The sequence below is a fragment of the Mastigoproctus giganteus genome, chromosome 2 (genome assembly GCF_048544385.1).
Source record: "Mastigoproctus giganteus isolate SK-2022 chromosome 2, ASM4854438v1, whole genome shotgun sequence".
Taxonomy (NCBI): Eukaryota; Metazoa; Arthropoda; class Arachnida; order Uropygi; family Thelyphonidae; genus Mastigoproctus; species Mastigoproctus giganteus.
In genome coordinates this window covers 130,783,112-130,802,778 of record NC_143576.1, presented here as the reverse complement: position 1 = coordinate 130,802,778, position 19,667 = coordinate 130,783,112, and the positions used below count along the sequence as shown (strand labels likewise).

Below are 19,667 nucleotides of genomic sequence, written 5' to 3'. Positions count from 1 at the left end.
CTAAGGATTTATCCAGTGATTCCAACCTGTTCCAGCTTATAAAGCAACTGCTCATGTGGGACTGAGTTAAAAAGCTTTGCTGAAATCTAAATAAACAATGTCGAAATTATTCCCTAAATCCAGCTCGTGAGTGACCCTTTCAAAATAGCGAACCAGATTTGTTAAACATGATTTTCCCTTTACAAAACCATGCTGAGTATCCTTGAGAATTTCAATTTGATCCAAATGATCCTGAATTCCACCCTTGATCATTGCCTCCATGAATTTCTCTACCACTGAAGTCAGACTGACAGGTCGATAATTTCCCACTTCACTCTTAGAGCCACCCTTATGTATAGGAGATACATTGGCACTTTTCCAATTCAAGGGAATCTCCCCAGAGTCTAGAGTTGCTCCCATAATTAGCCTAAATGGTTCAATGCACTCACTTGCTGCCTCCCTAAAGATTATAGGGTATATTCCATCAACTCTAGGAGCCTTACTGGCCTGTAGGCTCGAAAGTTTTTTCATTAAATAATCTTGCAAAATTTCAATTTCATTAATTACATATTTTTCAACTTCGCTCCCACAATTTCCCATTGCCATAAAAGGTTTTTCACTTGTGTTCCAGAAATTTTCATAATTTCTGGAACACAAGATACAATGGATTTATGACAACTAAAGTAAGAGATGTATACTTGCAAGTGCAAAGTATCTAAATATCTGTAAAATAGCACCGATTGATGTACTGATCTTGTAGTTGAAGCGACATATGCAGCTGTTAAGGGCACCTAACAATGGAATGTAACAAAAATGCGAGACGTAAAAAAGAAATTGTTCACAAATATTTGTATTGTTGCAGTCATATGATAAATACTTGTATTCTCGCAGTCATATGACAAATACTTGTATTGTTGTAATCGTACTTACTGCAGTAGTAACTTCAGAAAGTATGATTGTGATGTCATACTATTCAAAAATTCTAAAAAGAACTCCAGATTCTATCGTAAGGGGAGGCACACGGACCAGGCTTTTGTTTTTAGATAGACTTTATACACATACACTGATACGCATAGTTAAGTGGGTAAGAAGCCCCATATGTCCCCCCCCCTGAATCCGCTCCTGACTAGAGATATCACGATACCGGCAGTCACGAAAAATGCGTCACACGCACTAATCCGCACTACTAGAAGTGCAAGCGTGGGAAGCGCCTCTGGTGGAAACCACGGATGACATCACTTTCTTGACCGATCAAATTACTCGGAAAAACTCCGAGCCCATTGTTAAAATATTCACAGCTCACCACTGCCTTTACCACTGATGGTAGTTACATCTTTGAGTTAATCCCACATCGGTACCCTGTGATCACTGCCACCTAGTGGTTCCAGATCAAAAGTATTACTCCCTCTGGTTGCCTCTTGAACATGCTGCTGTAGAAAACAATCATCCAATAAATCCACAAAAGTCTTGCTAATGTGTGAGTGACACCCACAAGTTCTAATCTATACCGGGGAAGTTAAAATCCCCCATTATAAAGACAATCTGATTTACTGGCCCACTCTATTTCTCTGTACAGTTGTTCATTGTACTCATCAGAGTTACTAGGCATATAACACACTCCTACTCTCAACTTTGCTTTCCCAGTGCTTATGTCACACCAAATTGACTCAACACTGCACTTTCCTGCAGATAGGCCATCATCATGAAGAACCTGACAGCTACTGCAATCTTGGAAAAAAATAAAATAATAAAGCAGGATGTGAGCGACCAACTACAAACTATACGGACACAATCACGACAAGAACTAGAAGAGGAACAGCAAGTACAAGAAGTATAACTTGCAGCAGCCAAAGTGGAAACAGACATGATGAGGTCATGATATACAGAACAAAAGAAGAGTGGAAAAAGGCCCTAGCAGAACTGAAGGCTAAACACCTCACCAAGCAGAGATCCAACAGATCCCCGTGGCAAGTGACAGACCACCTCAGTCAGCAAATAATACTGGATTACCTCAACAACAATGAAATAACACTAGAATGCCATCTACACAGCTGTCTATTGTATTGTTATAGCAGACACCATGAAGAATGGAAGAGAAAGCACAGAACAGAAACAAAATGTAAAGACAAGGAACAGCCAGCTGGGGAAAGAAGGCTACAGCAAAAGGTAGAAAGAAGCGCTAAGAGTGAAGATAGGCCAACTGACCCACTACCAATGTGTCAACAGAAGTAAGGAGCTGATTAGAAAAGTAAAGACCATCCTCAAGAAAGACTACATTCACAGCAAACAAAGCTTATAACACTGGTCAGTATCAATTTCTTCCCTGAAATAATTGACAGATTCTCATAGGAAATATATTCAAAAACTCAGATATGTGCTTAAAAAGTTCTCATCACCCTCAGTTTTCAAATACCGTAGGTTAATGCCTGAAAACCAAGATCTATAGTTGGCTTAATCATCTTTTCCATCTATTTATTTTTAAAAATGTTTTTCTAGAACATTCAGGAATGTTCTGGAACGTTATAGAATACTGTTACACACGGAAGGAAGTTCATGGTGTTTCTGTAAAGTACTAGAAATTTTGCCAGAGTTCTCTAGAAACATTGTGAGGCTTCTAGAAACTTCTTTACTTATATATATACAAGTACATATATATCCACATCAAGCAAGCATTTTCGTATTTCGAAAAGTGTACGTGTTTCAGAGAGCAAGTGGTAAACAAAGTGAAAAAGTGTTTTAGTGAATTAGCATTTGTAAACAACTGTTGTGGGCATAAGTGTAAATCATGAACTGTGTTTAAATTAGAAATAAAATTCTACAATTTCTTAATAGTGTTCTTATGTGCGCGTACCTCAACCGTACATGAAATATCGCATTCTGGCCAAAATAAGCCTGATAGCTTTTGTTACAGTTGTGGAGAAGTGGTACTAAAATTGCAGCAAAAGTGACCATCACAACTTGTAAGAAAAGCCTATGAACTCCATTTTGGATGTAAGGTCGGAGATCAAGATAAAGTATGGGCTCCAAAGATTTCCTGTAGCTCATGTTCAAGGACCTTAACAGGCTGGCTTAGAGGTAGTCATAAATCGATGCCTTTTACTGTTCCGGTGATATGGAGTGAACCTCAAGACCACAAACAATTTTTACCTTTGCATTACCAATATTTCTAGTTTTTCTAGGAAATCCAAACATAAAATAGAGTATCCCTAAACATCATCTGCTCTAAAGCCGGTTTCTCACGATAATACAATGCAAGTGACAAAGCCACCAGAAACCTATGGACTTGACACTGATTCAGGATCAGGAAAGGAGTCTCCAGAAAATGCAGAACTCAGAATGAGTACAGATCCAGATTTTTTCAACTTGTGATATTGCAAAGCTGCATCTAATCACTCAGGCAGAACTAAAAAATTTGGTCAGATATTTGAATCTCTCTAAAACCAAGATCACGGCTTCAGCAATGGAAAATTCTTGAAACGCATATTAAGGTGTCTTTTTATAGGAAGAGGCAATCTAAATTAATGACCTATTACTCCATGGATGGTGCTCTGGTTTATTGTAACAATATCCCAGGGGGTTACATTTGGAGCACATCTCCGAGCAGTGGAGGCTTTTCACTGATTCATCCAAGTCAGTTTGAAAGCAGTTTTACTTCATAGTGGAAATAAGTATCCATCTATACCAGTGGCTCATGCAGTTCTCATGAAGGAAACATATGAGAACCTACAGGTTCTTTTGCAAAAAATATGCTATCAAGAATACAAATGGAATATCTGTGCTGACCTAAAAGTGGCAGCTTTGCTGATGGGGTTGCAAAGTGGATACGCTAAATATTGCTGCTTTTTATGCAAGTGGGACAGCTGAGCAAGGATTGCCACTACAGAGTAAAAAAATGGCCAGACTGTTTATCAGGCCAGAAAAATGTAGCACATCCTCCTTTGTTGGATAAGTCAAAAATCTATTTACTTCCATTGCACATCAACATAGGTTTGATAAAAATATTTGTGAAAGCGATGGACAAAAAAGGAGGATTTCCCTGTTTAAGGCAAAAGTTTCCTTGAATCAGTGAGGCCACGATAAAAGAGGGAACGTTTGCAGGTCCTCAAATCAAACTGCTATTCCAAGTTGAGGAATTCACTAAAAAATTAAATGCTACAGAAATAAGAGCCTGGGAGGCATTCAAAAACATCTGCCGGAAATTTTTACGCAATGAGAAATCACATTACAGTGAAATTGTGGATGAACTAATTTTAGTGTACAGAGAGTTGGGATGCAATGTCATTAAAGCTCCATTTCCTAACTGAGATATTTCAAATGGAAAAAAAAAAAAAAAAAAAAGGGAAAATGGAGTCCAAATATATTGGTAGACTACTGTTAGAATCTCATACCGGAGACACAAACAGTTATAAAAGGCAAAAAAATGTGTTTTGTTATCAGATAAACATTTTTGTAAATAGAATTTAAGGTTCTATTTACAAAAATGTTCAATATTTAGTACTGTATGTAATATCTTAAAATATATGAAATATTTTTTTACTAGAAACTTAGTTTTTGACTTTAATCCCTTCTCCCTTAAAATTGGTGGGTGTTACAGCAATAATGTTGCCATATTGAATTCGACAATGTCAAATCTATAAGAATCACCCTGAATTTTAACAGGGAGCAAAAAGTGTTTTTTTTTTTTTGCTGACCAGTGTGATCAGAGCATCGAACAACTCCTAGACCTAAAGCAGAACCTCCTTGCACTCAACAAGAGACCTTGCCGATACAGGGAGACTGCCCAGAGGAAAGCAGACGACCTGATGTTTAATGAAAACCAGAGAGATGCAATGGAACCCCCCCCCCACTAGAAGGCACTCGAGGAGCTCTAGGGCAACCTGTGGAGCAGCAAGGTTAGCCACAGTGGCCATGCCCCCTGGAGAGACCTAGAATGAAAGAAAACCAAGCACATACAAGAGATGACAGAATGGGAGATTAAGGAAGAAATACAACAGTCGGGGAGATTAAGGAAGAAATACAACAGTCGGGAAGATTAAGGAAGAAATACAACAGTCGGGAAGATTAAGGAAGAAATACAACAGTCGATCGCGAAGTCACACAACTGGCAACCCCCAGGGATAGATAACACCCACAACTACTGGTACAACTTCAGCTGCACACACACACACACAGGCAGCAGTTCGACTAGATGATGAGGCACCGTAGCAAAATCCCAAAGTCTCTGACTCAAGGAAAGTTATAAACACTAAGGATAGAGACACCACAACCCTGACAAAGTGCAGACCGATTGCCTGTCTGCCCAACAATGTTCAAGATTTTGAACAGCTGCATAACCAAGAAGACATCAGGCCACTTTGACCAAACAGCAGAAGAAATGTAAGCAGATGAGCAAAGAATGCAAGGAGCAACTGACTATTGATGCGGCAGTTAGGGAACAAGCCTATGTGAAGCACCGTAAGCTGTATATAGCCTACACGGACTATCACAAGGCCTATAGCTCATCTGCTTACATGCAGGCCTATAAAGGAAAAGATCGGGAAGTCAAATAAATGTGAAAGTCAAAGCAATGACCACCCAATCATTGTGTCAACCACCTGCATGATGCCAAAGAGCTTCCATAAGAACCTAGTAGCAATGGGCCTCCCAGAGAACACTTACGTGGAATGCCAGAAAGCCAAGATCCTAAATACCCGTAGGATAGTCAGAGAATTCCTGAAACAACAGTAATAATAATAATAGTAACTGGACACAACCAACCGCCCCAGGCACTTGGTACCTGTGTCTATCACAGGGTGGAAAAAGTCTCATAAGGAGAAAATGTTATATTAATAATAATAAACACCGGGTTATCCCTGATAAAGATAACTTAGACAAGATAACATCTTGTCTAGAAATCTGGGTATCACATCTGTAGGGAATTGCTCTATGGTACAATACATGATAAAGTTAACTTTTCCTTGGTACACACTGAAAACTCTGCTCACAGATCAAACTCCATATGTCCACACTCTCGAGAACAAACCCTCATCTTGCTATATAATGACTGAAATAGTGAGTCATCTATTTCAGTCATTTTCCCATTGTAAAACTGTATTATCACTGGAGTCAATTATCATGAAAGACCTATTCCTTACAGGTCTTCAAAAGTGGTGGCTAAGAACAAAAAGAAACAGTAATCTTAGGGGAAGCCCTGGGGGGGGGGGGATATGTAACCCTACACAACTATGAACTAATTTTCTCTAATGTCTGCCTTGGTTTTTCTATGTTCTTGTATAAACAAGAAATGTTTCTGTTAGTATCCCACAGAGAAAGCTTGGAGGATCAGCAGAAACATGATAATTTATAATTTCTGGTATTTTAGCAATTTATAATTATTTTTATTAATTTTATTAGTGTTTTTCAATTTTTAATGACTTGTATTTTTGCAAAAACCCAATGCATTAAATAATAATGCAAAATAATGTGCTTATTGTTATAAGCACTTAAAAATCATAACCATCTAGCACTATAATGATTTTTCTCTGTTTGAAATCATCCAATTTAAATGCAGAACAAGCATTTATTTGTTAACAATAATAAATCAGGTAATGTGATTCTCTGCATTACATTTCAGGCACATTCAATTATCATTTAACATACCTCAAGGGGTCAGAAACTTCTATATTGTATTCAAGAAGTGTTTACCAAAATCTCATCAGGATACTAAAATGATAGGTAGCCATGAGGTGGGATTTTTAGAGTAGTATATGGGGTAGACAGAGACACAAGGATAAGCTATCAACATTAAATTTGTTCCATATAACATTCTAAATATGCCCTGAGTTTTGTAATGGATTAGAATTTGCATGCATTCCAAATTTTCAGCAATGTTTCTGTAAGGAGAAATTTGGGGAAAGGAAGACTATAAAACTGGTCTAAAATCTTCCCAGGGCCCAACAAAACGTTTAAATTGAAAGTTTAGTGTTGATCAGCCCTTTCTTACTCAAATAATACCCAAATATCCAAAATAAACCTTTACATATACTTTCTGTGTGTGTTTGTGTGTGGCAGGGGGAATAAACTGAAGCAGAGCAATGCTATTAGACAAAATTCGCAGAGAAAAATCATACACTGAAAATTTTGTTATCACTCTAAATTTTGGTCTCAAGCAACACATTTTTTTATAAAGACGTACTTGGAACGTAAATACAGTTCCAAATATTTTTCTAAACATTAGAAAAATACTTGGAACATATTTCAATTTACATGCAGTGAATTACGGCAATCCAAATCCATGCTAATCCAAACTTCCACTAATCCAATATTTTTTAATAATTTGGAAATAGAGTTTGGAATTTTCTTGGAAATAGCATAACTTAATGCTGTCTGCAAGAGCACAAGAATGAAAAGTTTTCCCATACTTCCAACAAGGAAAGCTTCAGTGTTGTTATTTGAGAAACTTCTAGGGACATGAGAGAAGATAAACATTATAAACTAAGAACATTCTAGATCTGCAATCCTATGCATATGTGCCACCAGGTGGCATGAAGGAAGATTTTTTGTGATATACAAATGGTATGACATGTTCTGTTATTTATTGCCCAACTTACTTCTTCATCTGTCAAAAGCCAAACAAAATTTGTCAGAATACATACCAAGTGCATGTGAACTTGCCTCAGTAAAAATTTACAAGTATAAATCTAATTTTTCTTATAAATAGCAGATTGGGCATAGTACAATGTGAGAAATAGATAGGTCTAGTTTTGCTATACAAAAATGAAATAGCATCCTTCCTACAAACTTATTGTAGTAGTAGTAGTAGTAGTAGTGGCACATGATGCAAGAAAGCAAGTGTAGGAGCTTATGCAGCATCAGCCAAAAAAAAAAAAATCACACCATTCCCTCTAAATGCCTGTCCAGTTCCTCCTTAAATTTATTTAACCTATCAACTTCTACAACGACAGATGGAAGATTGTTCCAGCAATTAACCACCCTCTGGCTAAAGGCAAATTTCCGCACATCTATTCTACATCTGTCCTTTCTTAATTTGAACTTATGTCCCCGTAGGTTGGTAATCTGAACAAGTGGAAGGATCCCATCAGAATTCAGCGTGTTCAACCCATTCAAGGCCTTATAGACCTCAATCAGATCACCGCGCAGGTGCCTAGTCTCCAGCCACTGCAATTTGCAGAACTTAAGCCTCTCTTGGTAAGAGAATCCCTTCATTCCCCTCACCAATCGTGTTGCTCTTCTCTGTACACGCTCAAGCAAATCTACATCCTTCCTAAAATGAGGCCTCCAGACCTGTACGCAGTACTTAAGGCGTGGCCTGACCATTGCCTTATACAGAGGGACAATCACCTCCTTTTCCCAGCTAGCAAAATTCCTATATATCATAGAAAAAACCCCATGACCCGCCCTAGCAGCCTGTCTGCACTGCTCAGAAAACTTCATATCTGACTGCACAATTACTCCCAGGTCTTTTTCATTTTCTACCACCTTAAGTGTAGTACCACACAGTTGGTACGTTTCTCTGGGGTTACTTCTACCCATATGCAGTACTTTGCATTTGTCAAGGTTGAACTTCAGTTGCCACTTCTTAGCCCATCTGCCCAAATTATCTAGATCCTGTTGCAGTAGCACACTGCCATTACTGTCATTAACAACCCTGCCAACCTTTGTATCATCTGCAAACTTCGACATTAAGCCTGATATACCTTCATCAATATCATTGATAAATACACAAAACAACAGTGGACCCAACACCGAACCCTGTGGGACTCCACTAATAACATTAGTCCACGAAGAGCAGCACCCATTGATTACCACCCTCTGTCTTCTCCCACTTAACCATCCTTTTATCCATTGTAGCAACTTACCCTTAATACCATTCTGCTCCAATTTGTACAGTAGTCTTCCATGCGCAACAGTGTCAAAAGCTTTCCTGAAATCCAAGTATATGATATCAAAATTATTTTTTGCATCCAGTTCCTTTGTGACCACATCATAATAACCAATCAAATTTGTCAGACAAGACTTTCCCTTAACAAACCCATGCTGTGTTTGAATTATTGCTGCAGTTTTGTCTAGATGATCCTGCAATGCATCTTTAACCAGCGACTCCATTATTTTACCTGGAACAGAAGTTAAACTAACTGGTCTGTAATTACTCGTGTCACCCTTCGATCCACCTTTGTGAATTGGGGACACATTTGCACATCTCCAGTCCGTGGGAACCTCCCCTGAGTCCAAGGATGCTCTCATAATTATGGTTAAGGGTTTGCTTAGTTGCTTTGCCGCCTCCTTTAAAATAACTGGATAGATCCCATCCACCCCAGGTGCCTTTCTTATGTTTAACTTCAACAATTTCTCCTCCACTTTGCTCTCAGTTATTACAAAATCATTAAGCACACTGCTACAATTTGATAACCTTCTTCCATTTTCAAATTGTAATAATTCCTCACGTGTGAATGTAGATGCAAAATACTCATTCAGTTTGTTTGCTATCTGAGCAGGATCATCAACAGTCGAACCATCGATGTCAAGTGGACCAATCATATTCATCCCCTTCCTTTTAGAGTTTATATAAGTAAAGAAATCCTTGCTGTTTTTCTTAGCATCTTTTGCCAAAGATTTCTCGTAATCCGCCTTCGCCTGCCGAACCTCCTTTGTGACCTGATTACAGACTAGCTTATATCTGCCACAGGCTTCTGCGTCACCTGATAATTTATATGCATCCCATGCATTTTTCTTCTCTGTCACGAGTCTCATTAGTTCATTTGATAACCATTTAGGCCTAAACCTTGAACGATATTTCTTAATCGGTATATAAAGTCTAGTAGCTTCCACGATTAATTCTTTGAATGCTTCTGTTAGGGTAGCTAAGAATAGAAACAGGTGCATGTATACCTGCGTGTACACCAATGCTAGGAGTTTGGTAAATAAATTTGATGAATTTGAGGTATTGCTCAAAACATCAAAGGCAGATATTGTTGGGATATCAGAGACGTGGTGTCACACAGATATAAGTAATGCGGAACTGGAATTTGGGGAATACAATGTATATAGAAAGGATAGACAGGACAGGAGGGGAGGAGGGGTTATGCTATTAATTAAGAAACACATAAAGTCAAAGGAAGTGAAGCCAGTTGACATCGATGGACAGGGCAGTGTCGAGTCAGTTTGGTGTGACATAAGCATAGGGAAATCAAAATTGAGAGTAGGAGTGTGCTATAGGCCTAATGACTCTGATGAGTATAATAATATATTGTACAGGGAAATAGAGTGGGCCAGTAAATCAGAGAGTCTTATAATGGGGGATTTTAATTTCCCAGATATTGACTGGAATTTGTGGGTTGGTCACTCGCACACTAGCAAGGCTTTTGTGGATTTATTGGATGATTGTTTTCTACATCAGCATGTTCGTGAGGCAACAAGAGGGAGCAATACTCTTGATCTGATTATCAGTAGTGATTCTTCATGCATTAAGAACCTGCAGATAAATGAACCACTAGGTGGCAGTGATCACAGTGTGTTGAAGTGGGATTTACTCAAGGAGGTAACTACCATCAGAGGTAAAGGGAAGGGTTTTTGTTTTCGTAAAGGCGACTATGATGGTCTGAGACAGTATTTAAATTCTATACAGTGGGACCAACTGATGATGTTACCAACAGCAAACTCAAAATGGGAAGCATTCAAGGACCTAATCTTGGTGGCTACCAGGCTTTACATACCAACTAAGAAATATTGTTCAAGGTTTAGGCCTAAATGGTTGTCAGATGGACTAATGAGACATGTGGCAGAGAAGAAAAATGCATGGGATACATACAAATTAATGGGTGACATGGAAGCCTATGATAGATATAAGTTGGTCTGTAACCAAGTCACAAAGGAGATTAGGCAGGCAAAGGCAGACTACGAAAAATCCTTGGCAAAGGATGCAAAGAAAAACAGAAAGGAGTTCTTTACATACTTGAACTCGAGAAGGAAAGGGATGAATCAGATTGGTCCACTGGATATTGATGGTTCAACAGTTGAGGATCCTGCTCAGGTGGCTAACAATCTAAACGAGTATTTTGCATCTACATTCACGCATGAGGAGTTATTCAGGAAGGAGAAGGAGAATGATGTAGGTAAAGTAAACATTGGCAGTGAGCTGGATGATCTTGTAATAACTGAGAGGAAAGTGGAGGAGAGATTGTTGAGGATAAACATAAAAAAGGCACCTGGGGTGGATGGGATCTATCCAGTTATATTAAAGGAGGCAGCAAAGGAAGTATGCAAACCCCTAGCCATAATTATGAGAGCTTCTTTGGACTCAGGGGAGGTACCCATAGACTGGAGATGTGCAAATGTAACCCCAATTCACAAAGGAGGATCAAAGGCTGACACAAGTAATTATAGACCTGTTAGTTTAACTTCTGTTCCAGGTAAATTAATGGAGGCACTGGTTAAAGAAGCACTGCAGGATCATCTAGACAAGAATTCAGTTATAGCTCAGACGCAGCATGGTTTTGTTAAGGGCAGGTCTTGCCTGACCAATTTGATTGGATACTATGATGTAGTCACAAAAGAACTGGATGCAGGGAATAACTTTGATATTATATATTTGGATCTTAGAAAGGCTTTTGATACTGTTGCACATGGAAGACTGCTGCACAAATTGGAGCAGTGTGGCATTGGAGGCAAATTGCTGCTATGGATAAGGGGATGGTTGAGTGGCAGAAGACAGAGAGTGGTAATCAATGGACACTGCTCAACGTGGACTAATGTTATTAGTGGAGTTCCTCAAGGTTCAGTGTTGGGTCCATTGTTGTTTTCGGTGTTTATGAATGATATTGATGATGGGATATCAAGTTTAATGTCTAAGTTTGCAGATGATACAAAGGTTGGCAGGGTCGTTAAGGACACTACTGACGCTATGCTGCTGCAACAGGATCTGGAAAGGTTGAACAGATGGGCTGAGAGGTGGCAAATGAAGTTTAACATTGACAAATGTAAAGTACTACATATGGGTAACAGTAACCCCAGAGCAATGTATCAACTCTGCGGTACTACACTGACAGTGGTGGAGAATGAAAAGGACCTGGGGGTAATTGTGCAGGCAGATATGAAGTTCTCTGAGCAGTGCAGACGAGCTACAAGAGTAGCTCATGGTGTCTTGTCAATGATATACAGGAATTTTTCTAGCAGGGATAAGGAGGTGATTATTCCCTTGTATAAGGCAATGGTTAGGCCACATCTTGAGTACAGTAATACCCCGAAGTTACGCGATAGGTGGGTCCGACGAAAATCGCGTAAGTCGAATTCGCGTAAGTCGGGGTACAACTTTGCATATAAATACATATAAATGTTGCTTAATTGGGACCAAGGACTAACAAAAACACTAGTTTAGAAGAAAAATATTAATAAAATTGCAGTTCTTTATACATATTAATACAAAATATGTATTAAAAAAACAAATGACTTACGTAAAAAAGTTATTTCGACGTCGATGGCTTCATAAAATCTCACAAATTCGTCTGACGACACAGCGCGTTCTTTTTTTCACGCAGAATTTCTTCGTAGCAAGCTAATAATTTTTTTATTCCTTGCTTTGTAGCTATAACGCGTTCTTCGTTGGAGTCTATGTTTTCTAAAATTTTTAAGCCCTTTACAATTGAGCCCTTTTCAATTTTCAACCTCTCAAGTTTGCAATTGTCATGTGCTTTTCGCCGTTGCTTCATTTAGGTCTGTAGCACGTGCAATATCACATGGTCTTTCATTTCGCTCAAAGCGTTTCACAATTTCATATTTTTTCTCTATCGACAGAGGCGGACTGGCCATAAGCCTTACCGGGGAAACCTCAGTGGGCCAGTGTGATTTTGGCCATAAACCATAGTATGAGGCCACTATAAATTTTCCCGGGTAAGAATTTTTGATCCAGTCCGCCTCTGTTTATCGATATTGCTTTTTTTTTTCTCTCTGAATCTGCAGTGTCTTCACCAGGACGCTTCCTTTTCACACCTTTTAATTAAGTATTTTACTCATTTTTAGGGAATAAAGCACAATTACAAAACGAGGAGGCACGCTTGATACACATAAACAAAGCTGCGCGCACGTAGCAACTGAATAAACAACACCATAAAGGCAGAGATACACTATTAACACCTCACATTTCTAGGGGTTACTACCATAAAACAATAAAAATCCAGTTGCGTTTCTGCTAGTGAAATCTGTTATAAACTGGTAGTAAACTCGATCTAATTGCATTTGCAATTATACCGATAGCTGGAATTGTGTTGGTTTTTACGTTATTATGGTGAAATGTGTTTCCCCTTCACTGATATAAAAAACATAAAAGCAGCAAAGTTGAATTTTGTTCATCTTTCGCTCTCATTCTCCGCCGTCGCACCGTATATCGATAACATATGAAAAACGACCTTGAAGATAGTGGGCAGCAGCGTTGCCAAACGAAAAAATCAAGAACCGCGTAACTCCGAGTTCGCGTAAGTCGGGGTATTACTGTACTGTATACAGGTCTGGAGGCCTCATTTCAAGAAGGATGCAGAGCTGCTGGAACGGGTACAGAGAAGGGCAACAAGATTAGTAAATGGAACAAAGGGTTGCTCTTACGAAGAAAGGCTCAAGTTTTGCAAATTACAGAGTCTGGAGACTAGGCACCGGCGAGGTGATCTGATAGAGGTGTATAAGGCTTTGAATGGTTTGAGCATGCTCAATGCCAATGGGATTCTTCATCTTAATGGGATTCTTCATCTTTCTCAGAATAATCACCTCAGAGGGCATAAATTCAAATTGAGGAAGGACGGATGTCGGATAGATGTGCGGAAATTTGCCTTTGGCCAGCGGGTGGTTGGTTGGTGGAACCGACTTCCATCACTTGTTGTTGAAGTTGATAGCCTAAAGAAATTTAAAGCTCAACTGGACAGGTATTTCGAACGAACGGAGGGGTGAAATGGGAGAGGGTTTTTTTTTTTTTTTTTTTTTTGGCTGATGCTGAATAAGCTTGCTTTCTTGCATCATATGCCTCTACTAATGCTAATGCTAATGCTTCCCACTTAGAATTTACTGTTTGTAACATCGTCAGTTGATCCCACTGTACAGAATTTAAAAACTGTCTGAGACCACTGTACTCCCCTTTACGGAAGCAAAAACCCTTTCCTTTACCCCTGACGGTAGTTACCTCTTTGAGTAAATCCCACTTCAGCACACTGTGATCACTGCCACCTAGTGGTTCCTTTATCTGCAAATTCTTAATACACGAATGATCACTGCTGATAACCAGATCAAGAGTGTTACTTTCTCTGGTTGCCTCTCGAACATGCTGCTGCAGAAAACAATCATCCAATAAATCCACAAAAGTCTGACATAGTGTGTGAGTGACCAACCCACAAGTTCCAGTCAATATCTGGGAAGTTAAAATCCCCCATTATAAGACATTCTGATTTACTGGCCCACTCTATTTCTCTGTACAATTGTTCATTGTACTCATTCAAGTCATTAGGCCTATAACACACTCCTACTCTTATTTTTCCTTTTGCAGTGCTTATCTCACACCAAACTGACTCAACAGAGCACTGTTCATCTATATTAACTGGGTGCACTTCCTTTGATTTTATGTTTTTCTTAATTAACAGCATAACACCCCCTCCCTTTCTGTACACATTGTACTCCCCAAATTCCAGTTCTGCATTCCTTATAGCTTTGTGACACCACGTCTCTGCTATCCCAACAATATCCGCCTTTGATGTCTTCACCAACACTTCAAATTCATCAAATTTATTTACTATACTTCTAGCATTGGTATACATGCAAGCATACATGCTCCTATGCCTATTCCTTGTTACCCTAACACATCCCATATACCCAACTATTCCATGATGACTGCCATCCGTCCCTGAAACCCCCAACACCCCTCGCTCCAGGTCGCTTCTTATTCTAATAGAAGTTGTGCAAGAATCACCTTCACCTCTGCCTGCGGTTACTGTTAAACTATTAGTCTTTGTATCCCCCCAAACTAGCAGTTTTCCGACCCACCTAACACTGCCTCGATTGCATCAGCAAATATTCTTGCACCCTTTCTATTTAAGTGTATCCCATCCCTGTAGAAGCAATCTCTCCTGTTAACAAGTACAGTCCAGGCTGAAAAAAATTCTACCCCTTGAGCCTTGCACAATCTTTCCAGGGCCGAATTGATCGACAAGGCTCTCATCATGTACTCCCTCCTATCGTGTCTGGGCAGAATTGCAGACACTTTCAAATTCAACCCTATTTCACGGCTTTTTTTCAACAGTGACCTGTACTTGTTGAGTAATTCCGCCGGTCTCCTACTCTTAATATCATTAGTGCCAACGTGTACAACTATATCACCTTTTGTGCCTTGAAAGATGATATCCGCTCTACAACGTCATCAATCTTTGCCCCTGGCAGACATACCCTGGTCCTGTTCCACCTATCCTTTTTACAAAGGATGTTCCCCGTTTCCCTGACTGTGAATTGTGAATTAGATAAAAATTTTCAGCTGGACAGAAGTATTTCAGGTACACCAATCTGTGAAGATTTTTATAGTTGCAATGAACAAAGATAATATTTACAAAGTAAAATGTTACTGACCCCCATTCTAAATAGCTGGCAGAATAAAAAAAAAGAAAAAAAAAATGGCAGTCGACAAAAAAAGTCAGCAGACTTTATAGTTGGGGAAGGACATTATGTAGTTGTTTTCCATCAATTAAATACCATTCATGGAAAAAAATTTCCATGAGTACACATATTTGTGTGTAATTATGTTTTAATCGTTTACGACATCCTACAATAGTAGTAAGAGGAAATACAGTACAAAACTTTCAAAGAGAAGTATGCCAATTTAAAGCGAACTGACTCAGGGAAAACCTGAAACCATAACGACAGGCCTACTATGTCACGTTAAAAAAAACATGTCATTTGTTTCAGCTAATAATCTAGCCCCAATTAAGTACAAAATTCTTGAATTGGGTACATAACATTTAGCAAACTACCTGGTTCTTTTAAGCTTTGTTACATAGTACTTAATACGTGGAGAAATTTTACACTATTAGATATTTTTTTTATTCACAAATTAATTTCAAAACAATATGATCATTACTCACCAAACAATGGAATATGACTAATTAATAATCTTGAAATTGATGTAGACCAACAATTACATCAAGATCAACACAACCTAAAATAGGCAGATTCATTTAAAAATAATGCATTCATATAAAACATTAATGTATAGAAACAATTTCAATATTTTGTTTGTTACCTTTGCTCATGTGTAAAGGTCTTACTAGTCTCTGTTCAGAGGTATCCCAGTTGATCCAATGTTCTAAACCTCAGAGTATTATTATACTCATGGTGATTCAACTCCCCCAGTTGAGCAGTGCATCTGCATTAATAGACTTATAACTGGTGCTAGATGGAAGGTAAAGCATCTCAAATTGAATAATTGTAATTTTATGATTTACAAATAATTTATGAATCCTGAACGGAACTATTATCATGAAGCTAAGCTAGCTAGAAATTTCATCCTGGTTATGTTCAGGTATAGTTACAAGCTGTCGGGTTATGAAGATGGGATTCACGGTTGATGGGCTCTTATAGCTTTAGTCTGGGACAAATGTTCACTGAATTCTTACAAATTTAATATGGAAAATATGTTCAGAACTGATTTATGAGAGGTCAACTTGTTTAAGTTTGATCTGTGATGCCAATGTGGAGCATTTAAGGGGGGGCCCCAATTTAAGTCAGATAAATGAAAATTTTAACTGCATAAATGGAGTAAGACTGCAAGGAATTATTGCCAAACATGCTGAGCCAGTATAATTGACTTCTGCTAATGGCAAATGGCTTGCTTGACATTCTTTAAAGTTCCTCTTCAAAACATACTGTCACTATTTACAACAGTAACCTCAATTATCAGGGCTATATGTGTAGCTTCCCTAGTATGCCATTTTAAGTCTGTCTTAAGGTTCTCTGATCCAGGCTGCCATATACACAACTTAGTGTCACCTGATGCATTAAATTGCACCTCTGGTGTTGGAAGAGTTCTGGCCACTTCAGTTGTATGGTCTCTCAATGGTCAATGAAGTCACTAAAAACACCTTTTAGATCAGGTAAAACTCCATTTAGACGTTTGTGATTATCAGAATTTGTATAGTGTCTCTTGAAACGTCAGTGCATTAAAATTTGTGTACCCAATGCTGTGTTATGATAGTTAAGTTACTCAACAATTTAGTGTTCAACTGTATCGTCGTCTATTTTTGATTTAGTCATCATTTCAATCTTCTCGAAAATTTAACGAATACAAAAATTGATTGCTTCAAGCAATCTTCTACCAATGCCCATCAATCGATCACAATATTGTATAGATGTATTTCAATCTTAATCCGCAGTGACAATGAATTAATTATGCGAACAAGAATGAGACTAACTGCACAGTTATGTTACCTGTCAAGAACTGAGTTAATATTCTATAAGAACATAACCTAGAATAAGAACATAGAAGACAAATTCAAAATATTAGGTATAGCTAACACACACAAACATAATACAATAAGCTCACTTAAATATTTGAGGTACCGATGCTTTCATAATTCCTCACGGCAAAGAAAACGCTTGTACCAGATAAAATCCACAGATATTGTTTTAATTGCAAACAGTAATGGAACACATAACAGCTTACACTATTAACAACAATTCAACAACACGGACTTGTGTTTACTGCCGCCTAGTATCTAAAATCTGAAGTATTCTATTCTAAATCACATTAAAGAAAACAGAACAGTTAACTTTTCTGTTGACTGTATAGAGCAGAAAGAGTAGAAAGTGACCAAACTTTTGGAATTCGCAACAGGCAAAGCAACATGCACTATATTTTTACAAAAAAAAATTTAATTTTGTAATTTAAAATATAATTTAAATATACAGTATAAAAGTTTGCAAGAGTATTTAAAACATTGATTGCCTGTCACATTCAATCAGACCAGGGCATCAGCTGTCATATGGCCAATCTCTATTTGCTAACACCTCCTAAAACTTCTCAGTTATCTTACTTCTTATTTTTAGCATAAGACCAAACCCCATTCATTATACATAATCTCCTTGATAGACTGAAACTAACCCTGCTAATAACCTGTTAACTTCACGATATCTGCCATGATTGGCTGGTAAAATTCAATGTACTATTTACTCAAATTGCAGCCTTTTTTAAAGAAGATAAACAAGGCTTTTCTGTCGTTTCACAACACAACTTCATGATCTAGTCCGTATATTTTTTCAAACTCTACTAAATGACAGGTACTCATATCTTCATATGTATGAAATAATAACCCTTGCACCAAATTTCACTAGTTTGGCTTCTCCCATCAAGGGGCCCATAAAGTGATCTTTATTTTACAAGAAATTATTCTTATTTATTTAATCTTTTTCCTTTGTGTTTTCATTTTCAGTCAAAACAAAAACTTCACATCTCCAGTCCATATAGGCCTCCCCTGAATCCAAAGATGCTGTCATAATTAGGGCTTATGGTCAGTTTACCTCCTTTGCTGCTTCCATTTATTTAAATGGATAGATTCCGTGTACGTAGACATATTACGAGAAAGCTTTGGCAAAAGATACTAAGAAAAACTGCAAGGACTTCTTTATTTACATAAACTCTAAAAAAGGAAGGGGATTAATCCAATTGGTCCACTTGATATCGATGGTTCGACTGTTGATGATCCTGCTCACATAGCTAACAAACTGAATGAGTATTTTGAATCTACATTAACACACGAGGAGTTAATGTAGGGGGAAAATGCCAGACGTTTAGCTCACTGTAACAGGGTGCTTAATGATTTTGGAATAACTGAGAGCAAAGTGGAGGAGAAATTGTTGAAGTTAAACATAAGAAAGGCACCAAGGGTGGATGGGATCTATCCAGTTATAGTTTTGAATCCAGAACTGGATGCAAAAAACAAAATTTGATATCATATATTTGGATTTCAGGAAAGCTTTTGACACTGTTGCGCATGGAAGACTATTGTACAAATTGGAGCAGAATGGTATTAAGGGTAAGTTGCTACAATGGATAAAAGGATGGTTAAGTGCGAGAAGACAGAGGGTGGTAATCAATGGGTGCTGCTCTTCTTGGACTAATGTTATTAGTGGAGTCCCACAGGGTTCGGTGTTAGGTCCACTGTTGTTTTGTATATTTATCAATGATATTGATGAAGGTATATCAGGCTTAATGTCGAAGTTTGCAGATGATACAAAGATTGGCAGGGTTGTTAATGACAGTAATGGCAGTCTGCTACTGCAACAGGATCTAGATAATTTGGGCAGATGGGCTAAGAAGTGGCAACTGAAGTTTAACCTTGACAAATGCAAAGTACTGCATATGGGTAGAAATAACCCCAGAGAAACGTACCAACTGTGTGGTACTACACTTAAGGTGGTAGAAAATGAAAAAGACCTGGGAGTAATTGTGCAGTCAGATATGAAGTTTTCTGAGCAATGCAGACATGAAGTTTTCTGAGCAATGCAGACAGGCTGCCAGGGCAGGTCATGGGGTTTTGTCAATGATATATGGGAATTTTTCTAGCAGGGAAAAGGAGGTGATTATCCCTCTGTATAAGGCAATGGTCAGGCTACGCCTTGAGTACTGCGTACAGGTCTGGAGACCTCATTTTAGGAAGGATGTAGATTTACTT

General features: G+C 38.3%; 1 protein-coding gene across 2 annotated transcripts in view; it reads right to left on the bottom strand.

Annotated features, from left to right (window-relative positions):
• Nucleotides 1-17,652, bottom strand: part of LOC150089566 (uncharacterized) — a 405,025-nt gene extending 387,373 nt beyond the window's left edge. For both annotated transcript variants that reach the window (XM_090389542.1, XM_090389543.1), the window contains exon 1: nucleotides 17,540-17,652. In XM_090389542.1, coding sequence (XP_090245668.1) covers nucleotides 17,540-17,568 — 29 coding nt within the window. In that variant the 5' untranslated portion in view covers nucleotides 17,569-17,652. The remainder of the gene's footprint in view (nucleotides 1-17,539) is intronic.
• Between the last annotated feature and the right edge of the window lie 2,015 nt (nucleotides 17,653-19,667).